This window comes from Mytilus edulis, chromosome 2 (genome assembly GCF_963676685.1).
Source record: "Mytilus edulis chromosome 2, xbMytEdul2.2, whole genome shotgun sequence".
NCBI classification, from domain to species: Eukaryota; Metazoa; Mollusca; class Bivalvia; order Mytilida; family Mytilidae; genus Mytilus; species Mytilus edulis.
In genome coordinates, this window is record NC_092345.1 from 15051597 (window position 1) to 15064019 (window position 12423).

At 32.9% G+C, this 12423-nt stretch overlaps 1 protein-coding gene across 1 annotated transcript in view; it reads left to right on the forward strand.

Annotated features, from left to right (window-relative positions):
* The first annotated feature begins 3060 nt into the window (after nucleotides 1–3060).
* LOC139511549 (uncharacterized) overlaps nucleotides 3061–12423 on the forward strand; it is a 45155-nt gene continuing 35792 nt past the window's right edge. Inside the window, exon 1 of the mRNA XM_071298378.1 lies at nucleotides 3061–3253. Within this exon, the coding sequence (XP_071154479.1) occupies nucleotides 3166–3253 (88 nt within the window). The 5' untranslated portion in view covers nucleotides 3061–3165. The remainder of the gene's footprint in view (nucleotides 3254–12423) is intronic.

The following is a 12423-nucleotide window of genomic DNA, read 5'->3' on the forward strand; positions in this document are numbered from 1 at the left end:
TATTTGTTTATTCAGTTTCATATGTAATGGCGGCCATCTTGGACTCGGAAAGTCGCCATATATTTTCAAGGATGGTCCATAGCAATTTTATTTTAAACACCAATTACTTAGAAAAGAATTTAATACATTGTTCCAAATATTCAATTCATTTAAATTTTATCTATATTTGAATAATAGATTAATGAAATGAAATCAATCATTTGAAATTGAAATCGGGGTTACAATCAAGGAAGGAGGAACATTTTGTTTCAAGTGTTTAGTGTACTTAAACTTTATCTGTTTTCCTGTCAAATTAGCGAATAAGTGGGAAAACATAACGGTTTCATTGAGATTTACAATCATTAGTAAAACTATAAATTTTCTTCTCCCTAAAACAATAAAAGAAAACAACCCGTTGAACAGAGACCCCCAAAGTATTCATTCTAGTTTATTAATCTCCGGTGTAGATGTAACCGCAAGAAATTTAGTGTCTACATGGAATTATACATACATCTTGTATATTTTTACTTGTTCATTAATGGCGACCGTCTTTGAAAAAGTCGTCGTAGTGAAAATTCCATAGTGGGTCAACAGTTGATATTGTTTAAAAACACCCAGCACTACTATAAGTATCATGCTCTTGTCATCAAACCCACAATTGTCATCGATTTGCAGGAATGAAAAAAAGACTTATCAGCGACGTTCAAATAAAAAAAGTTTGAGGTCGTACTTACTATTTATGGTTACCTTACTGGTTAAAGGCGTCTTTTATGCAGTATCTTTACCCACATATCTTTAGAAAGGGGTTTAATTTTACGATTGCCTAACCCGGCCTAACCCGGAACAGTACTAGTGTAACAGCACAACAAAGGGTAAACAATGAAATCATTTGAAATGTTTATAATATTCTTGCCTATAATTTATGTAAAATTTACGGCATTGTTCAAAAGTTTGAATTATAATTATTATATAATTTTAATGAAATCAATCATTTGATATTAAAATCGGGGTAACAATCAAGGAAGGAGGAAGATTTTGTTTTTAACTTATGAAATTTGTAGCAGAGTACTTGAACTTTTTCTATATTATTTCTGTATTTTGAACCGATTTTATCATCAGTGGTTGGTTCAGGGGTTTTCAGATTGCGTTCAGGGGGTTGGAACCAGCACCTTTTCGTTTGACAATGTTAAAATGCTTTTGTACGGGGACATATGGTTGACTCCTCCTTTTACTATATGACTTGCATGTGTTGGAAAACTGAACTGTCCCCCTTTTTTAATGGTTGGATCCGCGTCTGCTGATAGCTGCGTATACTATGCAATTTTATTATTGTCCGTTTAAAATTTGTTTAAAATTCCTGACAAAAGCGAAATCAGAGACCTAGATGGAGCCGTTTTGGTAGTAAAAAAAAACACCGCTCACCGTGATTTAAATTGATTGTGGGCCAATTTCTCTTAAAAAAAAATCATAAAATTGCTTGCTCCCGCTCGGCATTGTATTTTTGGATTTCATTCCGCCTCGATTGCAGGAGGTCGTGGTTTCGAACACCGGCCGGCTCAAATCAAACATCGGACTGTAATTGGTACTTAAAAGTGTTTTATAGTATGCGTCTCCGCTGTGTTAAGGACGGTGTCTTCCTCGAATGCAAACATTTTATATCTTACCTACTCCAACAAAAATATTTCAATAGATGTTTATATAATAACAATATGTGTTTTTGTAAGTATTTAATTAATACTGTTAAAGATAATTAATGAACTTACAAAATTGCAACATTTTATCACTTTCTCATAAGGAAAAATAGTAGATTTGAGTGTTATAATTATTATGAATTTTAAAAAAATAAAGAAAAGTAAAACCTTTTATTACTTTTAATAAAAAAAAAATATGTTTGGAATGAATATGTTAATAACATAAGAAATATTAAAATTTTTAATGAAATTTAAGTTTAATACAATTATTTTCAAACTAAATAAAGATTATAAGAGATTTTTTAAGTTCCATATCATTTTAAATATTTTTACAAAGTTTCAAGAAAATTCATGAAATAGGGTAACAAGAATTCCGATGAGTTGCGAACATGACAAACCACTTAACAATGTTATTTTACGAATCGCTTACAATAAAAAAAAAAAGTGAAATTTTATAACCAAGAAAAATATCCTGAACTAACTGAACAAAACAAAATAGTAATCTTATGTACTAGAGATACAAAGTTTCAAGAAATTTAATCAAGTAATAAGGAAGAATATTACAGGTCAGCACACACAACCGTATAGAAATATTGAGAAAAAAAATCTTCAAAGTCCTGAGTCTATTGAAAAAATTGTGCAAACTGGGATTCCTGACAATATGCGCATATTGACTTTGTGATGCAACGCTTTTCAAAGTTTCATTTTTTAAAATAATCCATTTTTGTTAGCTACCTGCAATTTACCTATCGGCTGTTTAATTAGTATAAAATTGAGAATGGAAATGGGGAATGTGCCAAAGAGACAACAACCCGACCAGAAGAGGTCACCAACAGGTCTTCAATGTATGATTGTTTTGATAAGCATGTACTTTTATTGTATTAACTACTTGCACCTATTCCTTGAATGCAAACATAATTTTACAGGTAAATTGTCGGTAGATCAAAGGATGTTGGCATTCACAGAGGCGGATTTAGAGGGGGGCCCAGGGGGCCCGCCCCCCCCTTTTTTGGGAAAAAAAATTGGTTGCTTATATAGGGAATCACTGAAGCGTGACTGGAGCGGGCCCCCTCTTAGGTCAGTCAGTGGGCCCCCACTTATGAAAATTTCTGGATCCGCCACTGATTCAAGGAATAAACCATAAGGACAAAAACTGCGCAAAGACTGCCGGGTACTCAAAATAATGTGTCCGGATAAGGTGTTATGTCTTCCTGTGGACTGTTACTTTGAAGGTACCCCCTCAGGGTACCCCCTTTTTTAAGAAACGTTTGGTGGTTATATGATGGGAAAGTCACAAAGAACAAATCAGTTTTATAACATTAACACAATTTGGACCGGATCATCATCATTTCCATTGTTCCAGTTCCGCATACGACCCGCATTTTACATTGATAAATTAATTTCCTGTGAAATTTCCAAATCGACGTGAATCACCTTTACTTCAAAAACCACAAGTGTTATGCCCTTATGTGATATAGTTTGAACTTTATCGACCATGATGTCAATCCGAAATATTTTGTGCCTTCTAAACATCATTTGTCATGTCACATTATTGTTGGCATTAAAAGTAAAACCTGGGTCAAGTACGTAATCAGAATGATTTCACCAAAACTACATAATTTCATGTAGAAACAAAAATGTACATTAAAAATAGAACATTCGTCTTCGTTTTCCCCTTTCGTTGTACTGTCAATGGTGCTCGATATCTAATATAAAATCCCAACTTCGTCTCGCCAATGAAACATGTTAAGGTTCATGTGGACCCTTTACCTAAAATGGAATCCGGGTCTGTTCGCCCTGATTCACATTCACCCAGGACCTGTTTGCCCCTGGAGGGTCCATTCACACTGATTTTTATACGACCGCAAAATTTGAAAAAATTTTCGTCGTATATTGCTATCACGTTGGCGTCGGCGTCGTCGTCGTCGGCGTCCGGCGTCCGAATACTTTTAGTTTTCGCACTCTAACTTTAGTAAAAGTGAATGGAAATCTATGAAATTTTAACACAAGGTTTATGACCACAAAAGGAAGGTTGGTATTGATTTTGGGAGTTTTGGTCCCAACATTTTAGGAATTAGGGGCCAAAAAGGGCCCAAATAAGCATTTTCTTGGTTTTCGCACTATAACTTTAGTTTAAGTTAATAGAAATCTATGAAATTTTGACACAAGGTTTATGACCACAAAAGAACGGTTGGGATTGATTTTGGGAGTTTAGGTTTCAACAGTTTAGGAATTAGGGGCCAAAAAAGGGCCCAAATAAGCATTATTCTTGGTTTTCGCACAATAACTTTAGTTTAAGTAAATAGAAATCAATGAAATTTACACACAATGTTAATGACTACAAAAGGAAGGTTGGTATTGATTTTGGGAGTTTAGGTCCCAACAGTTTAGGAATTAGGGGCCAAAAAGGGACCCAAATAAGCATTTTTCTTGGTTTTCGCACCATAACGTTAGTATAAGTAAATAGAAATCTATGAAATTTAAACACAAGGTTTATGACCATAAAAGGAAGGTTGGTATTGATTTTGGGAGTTTTGGTCCCAACAGAATAAGGGGCCCAAAGGGTCCAAAATTAAACTTTGTTTGATTTCATCAAAATTGAATAATTGGGGTTCTTTGATATGCCTAATCTAACTGTCATGACTGTGTATGTAGATTCTTAACTTTTGGTCCCGTTTTCAAATTGGTCTACATTAAGGTCCAAAGGGTCCAAAATTAAACTTAGTTTGATTTTGACAAAAAATGAATCAGTTAGGTTCTTTGATATGCTGAATCTAAAAATGTACTTAGATTCTTGATTATTGGCCCAGTTTTCAAGTTGGTCCAAATCAGGGTCCAAAATTAAACTTTGTTTGATTTCATCAAAAATTGAATAAATGGGGTTCTTTGATATACCAAATCTAACTGTGTATGTAGATTCTTCATTTTTGGTCCTGTTTTCAAATTGGTCTACACTAAAGTCCAAAGGGTCCAAAATTAAACTTAGTCTGATTTCAACAAAAATTGAAATCTTGGGGTTCTTTGATATGCTGAATCCAAAAATGTACTTAGATTTTTTTATTATGGGCCCAGTTTTCAAGTTGGTCCAAATCAGGATCTAAAATTATTATATTAAGTGGTCCGAGACCACCATTGTCGTCCCTTGATTTTCGTTGTTCACAAATATAGTCCCTAGTGTTGACAGTGGGTTACTTGCCATTAATTTTTATACCCCTTCCAAATTTATTTCTCCATGTTCACTGCCTCAAATTGCAAGAAGGGGGTTGAAATTACACTGTAAAAAAATTTGGGTCCAGAATTTTAAAGGAAAGTAGTGATTTGGTCCAGCTGAAAAAGGTTGAAAATGAGCACTTCGGAAGCTGTCAAAAGATTTCAAGACGCCCTAAACATAAAATTGGCCATATTTTGAGTTAGAGGCGATGAAGTTTTCTATAAATTTGATATAATTTGTCCCAAAAGTAGTACAACACACTGTAAAAGTTTCTTTGAGAAAGCGCAGGTGGGATTTTTTTTATTTTCATTTATGTTCTAAAAGAAATGCACTACGAATTAATTGTGTTCTCGGACCTAAGAGGTGAAATCTGTAAATATAGAATTTGTACTCTGGCAACTTCCCTAAATGATTTGATGGTGTCAACTTGTCAAATAGCATGAAACTAAAGGATTTAAACTTTTATTTTATAGAATTTCTGCCAAAACGACCAATTTTGACATTTTATGGTCAAAATAGGCATTTTATAACTTTTTCAATATTGATGCATAAATGGCATCCTGACTTTCTATCTGACAGGTTTTTATGTGTCAATATTTGTGTTTCTATGCCTTTACCTGCTTCTTTTACTTATTTATGAACTCTGAATCTACAGAAAAGAAGTTTATCTCAGATAAAATGTGCAAAATGTGTTGTATGAATGACCCTTGTCTAACGCCTTGTTTGGATGAAGGCAATAGTGGGGAGCTTGGTATATAAAATTTGATGTCCATATTAGAGACTTCACTAAATTTGTATCAAATGCACTTTACAATGTCTATTGTACCTGTTCCATTTCACATACTATATTTCTTTTCTTCTGTAGGATAGCAAGTGGTTTAAATATAAGCCTGTTGAGAATAAATTGCATGAAAGTTTTTCCCTAAAAAGGCAAAAATCTTTGTTTCAGCCCATACTGCTTGTAAGAAAAGTTATTTGCAAGAGTCTTTTTGTGCTCAGATTTGTTGTATCATGTCACATGAGTATAGAAATGATAAAAAAGACACACATTTTTATTTTTTATAGCCTCAATATGCATTTTTAAATGTAAATATGTGGCACGGCCTTAATTGACCCTAAATTTTTTCCAGTCTTACTTGGCCTAAGACCCTTTTAAACTAATATGATATGTTATTTGTAACTTTTCTTTCCATTTAAAGTACTTTAAATACATATGTAAGGATTATTTATAACCAAAAAGCTTCACAAATTTAAAATTGCTGGAAAATATTACATCTTCATGTAAGGCTCCACTTCATTGAAAAACCTGAATTTTTAGGCGCAGGCTCATATAAATTTGACTTATGAATAATTATGCCAAGTCTGATAAATCAAATGAGTACTCTATTGCTTTTAGTACATGATAAGTTATATATTAAGGCATTTAACAAGTATTTGTTTGCAATATTTAAATTTTTAAAGCCCCAAATGTTGATAGTTGAAATTTTTCAATTTTAACGTCAAAATTTTACACGCAAAGATGAGTATAGAACTAAACTTAATGTCTATAATATACATCCTATTGTCATGAAACTTTGTAAGTAGTGTTATAATACATTAAGCTTTGTTCATACCAAGTTTTTTTAAGATTTGTCTACTCTTTCTACCCTATTAGGTCCGAGACCACCATTGTCGTCCCTTGATTTTCGTTGTTCACAAATATAGTCCCTAGTGTTGACAGTGGGTTACTTGCCATTAATTTTTATACCCCTTCCAAATTTATTTCTCCATGTTCACTGCCTCAAATTGCAAGAAGGGGGTTGAAATTACACTGTTAAAAAATTTGGGTCCAGAATTTTAAAGGAAAGTAGTGATTTGGTCCAGCTGAAAAAGGTTGAAAATGAGCACTTCGGAAGCTGTCAAAAGATTTCAAGACGCCCTAAACATAAAATTGGCCATATTTTGAGTTAGAGGCGATGAAGTTTTCTATAAATTTGATATAATTTGTCCCAAAAGTAGTACAACACACTGTAAAAGTTTCTTTGAGAAAGCGCAGGTGGGATTTTTTTTATTTTCATTTATGTTCTAAAAGAAATGCACTACGAATTAATTGTGTTCTCGGACCAAGTGTTGTGCAATAGCAAGTCTTTTCAATTGCACAGTATTGCGCAATGGCAAGAAATATCTAATTGCACAATATTGTGAAATAGCAAATTTTTTTTTAATTAGAGTTATCTTTCTTTGTCCAGAATAGTAAGCAAGAAATATCTAATTGCAAAATATTGTGCAATAGCAAGATTTTTTTTTAATTGGAGTTATCTTTCTTTGTCCAGAATCAACTTAAATCTTTGTTATATACAATATACAATGTATATTCACTTTTTACTACCAACTGATAAATTATAATAAATAACATTCAGTGATAACAAGCAGTTTTTTTTACATCTTAATATTTTATGATGTATTTAAATGAGTAGTTATTGTTGCAAACTCCATTAGAAATTTTAATTGAGATTAGTTTTGGAATAAGGGAAAGGGGGATGTGATTAAAAAAATTGGGTTCAATTTTTCTCATTTGAAATTTCATAAATAAAAGAAAATTTCTTCAAACATTTTTATGCCCCACCTACAATAGTAGAGGGGCATTATGTTTTCTGGTCTGTCCGTCCGTCCGTCCGTCTGTCCGTTCGTTAGTCCGTCCGTTCGTCCGTCCGTCTGTCCCGCTTCAGGTTAAAGTTTTTGGTCAAGGTAGTTTTTGATGAAGTTTAAGTCCAATCGACTTCAAACTTAGTACACATGTCCCCTATGATATGATCTTTCTAATTTTAATGCCAAATTAGAGTTTTTACCCCAATTTCACGGTCCACTGAACATGGAAAATGATAGTGCGAGTGGGGCATTCGTGTACTGAGGACACATTCTTGTTTTGAGAGGATTAATATTCAACAGCATAGTGAATTGCTCTAAGAGAAAACAAAAAAATTAAGTTCATTAGAACACATTCATTCTGTGTCAGAAACCTATGCTGTGTCAACTATCTAATCACAATCCAAATTTAGAGCTGAATCCAGCTTGAATGTTGTGTCCATACTTGCCCCAACCGTTCAGGGTTCAACCTCTGCGGTCGTATATAGCTACGCCCTGCGGAGCATCTGGTTATTTTTTAAGCCCCACCTACGATAGTCTGTGCATCCGTTCGCTTCAGGTTAAAGTTTTTGGTTAAGGTAGTTTTTGAAGAAGTTGAAGTCCAATCAACTTGAAACTTAGTACATCTGTATATATAGAATGTTTACTTTCATTAAAAAGATGCCAAACCAAGCCACGTAAAGTATACAAATATAAAAATGCAAACTGGCAAAAAATAAAAGAGGATATCGATGAAATATATCAAAATATCGTATATAATAAAGATAGTGAAGATACAAACACTCTTTGGTTAATATTTAAAAACTCATTACAAAACACTATCACTGAGAACATACCCAAGAAAATGATGAGAAACAGCAAAAATTTACCATGGATAACAGACAGTATTAGACGACAAATGAAAAAGTATAAGAAAAAATATCAAAAGTACAAATTGAAAGGCAAGGGGAAACTAGACCAACTCAAAAAATTAAAACATGATATACAAAAACAACAAAGAACATCTTATTGGAATTATATTGAAAATATGATACATGTATGTGGTATACCAGTTGATGACAACACTACTACCATATCAAAGAGCTTTCCAAAAAATCTGTTCAGTTATATAAAAACACAAAAGTCTGAAAGCTCTAATATACCACCACTCCGAAAAGAGGGCTCACTTACATCTGACTCAAAAGCGAAAGCTAACATTCTAAACGAACAGTTCAAAAAAGCATTCACACCTGTAACAGATGACCCAATACCAGATAAGGGCGTCAGTAAACATCCACAAATGCCTGATATTAAAATACAACAACAGGGCATAGAAAAACTTCTAAATAACATTAACATCAACAAAGCAGCTGGGCCTGATCTCATCCATGGTAAAATCTTAAAAGAGTGTAAATCATCCATCACTCCCATCTTAACAATCATATTCCAATCATCACTCAACTCTGGAAAGATCCCAGATGACTGGCGTCACGCAAGTGTATGTCCAGCATTCAAAAAAGGCGACAAACACGATCCAATAAACTATCGCCCAATATCATTGACTTGCATCTGCTGCAAACTATTAGAACATGTTGTAGCTAGTAGCATAATGAAACACCTGGAAAAAAATAAAATATTGTATGATTTACAACATGGTTTTCGATTGTCCCGCTCCTGTGAAACTCAGCTAATATCATTTATTCAAGATCTTGCAAATTCAAATAATAAAAACATTCAAATAGACATCATAATAATGGATTTTGCAAAAGCATTTGATAAAGTTTCACATCACCACCTCATGTACAAAATTGGTTTCTACGGTATAAATTGCAATGCATATCATTGGATTCAAGATTTCTTAACAAACAGAACACAAACTGTAGTCCTTGAAGGTGAGACATCAAATAAAATACCTGTAACATCTGGGGTACCTCAAGGCACAGTGCTTGGTCCAATTTTTTTTTTAATCTTCATTAACGATTTGGCAGAATATATTGAACATAGCACATTAAGATTGTTTGCAGATGATAGTATTATTTATAGGGAAATTAAAAAAACAGATGACGCATATAAATTACAGTCTGACTTAGAAGTGGCTGGCAGGTGGGAGCAGGACTGGCTCATGCATTTTCATCCTGATAAGTGCAACATTCTCAGTGTAACTCAAAAACGCAAACCTTTAGACTTCACTTATAAATTACACAATCACTCTCTAGAAAAAGTTGACTCTACAAAATATTTGGGCCTAACTCTTCAATCAAATTTAAAATGGGACAAACATATAGATAACATGACATCAAAAGCAAATCAGTCCCTTGGATTTATTCGTAGAAACCTAAAAATAGCATCTCCAAAAGTTAAAGCACATGCATATAAAGCTCTTGTCCGACCAAAATTAGAGTACTGCTCAACAATCTGGGATCCACATCAAAAACAGCAAATTACACAAATCGAAAAAGTTCAGAGAAGAGCAGCACGCTTCTCATGCAATCGCTTCCATAACACCAGCTCAGTTACTGAAATGATGACAGACCTAAATTGGTACCCACTCGAAATTAGGCGCTTACGTTACAGACTTGTTTTCTTCTACAAAATTATTCATGAAATTGTTGCAGTCCCTACACATAACCTTTTGATACCACTAGACAATAGAACCAGACATAGCAATCCGCACTCATTTAGGCAAATACAAACAGCTAAAGACAGTTATAAATATTCTTTTTATCCACGAACAATTATAAATTGGAACTATCTGCCACAACAAATAGTATCATGCAGTACAGTAGAGGGATTTAAGAGTATGATCACAGAATCTGCTCTCATCCCCATATTCTATCCCTAACTATTCTGTTATCAAATGTATATAGTTTTATCAAAATCTATTTTTTTTTTTTTTTTAATGTACATACGTTATTTTGTTTTTTCTTGATATTGTTATTTTTGATTTTTTCCTGCTAAGATGTAAATTATAAATTTTAGTCGACGCCCGGCGAATAATCTTCAATAATTGAAGGATCGCTAGAAACCTAAAGAAGAAGGATGTTCCCCATGATATGATCTTTCTAATTTTAATGCCAAATTATAGTTTTGACCCCAATTTCATGGTCCACTGAACATAGAAAATGATAGTGCAAAGTTCAGGTTAAAGTTTTTGGTCAAGGTAGTTTTTGATAAAGTTAAAGTTACATCAACTTGAAACTTAGTACACATGTTCCCTATGATATGATCTTTGTAATTATAATTCCAAATTATAAGTTTGACCCCAATTTCACGGTCCACTGAACATAGAAAATGATAGTGCGAGTGGGGCATCCGTGTACTCTGGACACATTCTTGTTTCTAATTGTTGTCTAGCTCGTTGTCTAGTCACATACATTTAAGTATTTGAACAAAATATGTTAAAGTTTGTTGAAAAATTGACAGAATATTTATATTGCCGCAATCAATTTATCATTTTCCCTTTGATTTGCAGAGTAGAATACTGGAATACAATGTATTTATCTTTATTGATATTTGTTTTAAATAAAATAATTGTATTCAGTCAATCACGAATGTGTCTCAGAGTAAAAATAAATGTACTTGTAAATCTGTTTTATGATTTACAGTTTGTACATCATTGTTTTTATTATTTTCAAGCTGAAAAACGTTTGTTTTTATTATTAATCAATCAAAAGACAAGTATCACAATTATCAGTGATCTGAATTATTTTGTCATTGAACAATTAATGATCCTAAACAAGTCAAAGATTTTAAATATTTCCATGTTTCCATGCATTTCAAGAATATATACATGTACCATAGAAATATCTGAATAAGTTTATTTTTTTAGTAGGGCGAATGGACTCTATGGTCTAAAGAACTCAAGGTGAACAGACTCTATGGGCGAATGTACTCGGGGCAAACGGACCCAGGGCAAACATGTTATTAAGGCAAATGGACCCGATACCCCTAACATGGCTGAAATTCACCTCAAAATTTACTCTTAGCACTGACAAATATATGCATTTGGTAAAGATTAAAGGCATAGCATGCCCTAGATAAAGACATTTAAAATATGTTTTATGTTTTAGAAAAATAAAAACTGAACAGGATTTTGCGTTACACTTTTTTTCATTCCTCCAGAAGGTGCCAAAATAAACTAAGTTGGGAAAGAGGTTTGAGAACTTCCCCACAGGTAATAATTGAAGTGAGCTGTAATAATTGACATGGACAATATAGATGGACAACTGTTTGTTAATTTTATCATCATCTGCAGGGATGAAATAAAGTGCACTGCTAAATCCAGTTAAGTTTTTGATTTTCTAAATCATACAACATGTACAATGCATTTGAATTTTATTTATCTAGGACATGCTATGCCTTAAAACTTTTCCAGATGCACAGTTTTGTCTGTACTCAGTGTAAATTTTGAGGTGAAAACACATGAACCTTAAACAAGCCACTGTGGATTGTGCACATGTATATATTTTTAAAGAGGCTGTGCCAATAAGCATAGAGCTTCAGGTGGAAAGTGAAAAAAATAAAAAATCATCAAACCTTGCTTAAAATAAACATCTTAGTCTTAAAAGATCATACGACAAACAATAATGATCATTTGTGAGGAAAAAAAACTTTTTTGACAGTTAAATAATGGTTACCATAGAAACTAGTGAATCTGAGACACTATATGAGGTAAAAAGCAGGATATTTCGACATGAAATATGATATCAGAAATTCAGAATAAAGAATAGTGGTCATTGGAAGTAATATTTTAATTATATAACCTTAAAATTATAAGCTAAAAAAATCTTTTCTTAAAAAAGTGTTTATTTATGGTTGCTATGGTAACAGGAAAATCAAAGGGTTCAAGTTTATAAATTTTACACAAAAATAAGCAATTTTGGGGTCAAAATTGTAAAAATTCCAGATGTGTATAATATGAAACATGGCACTGACAAA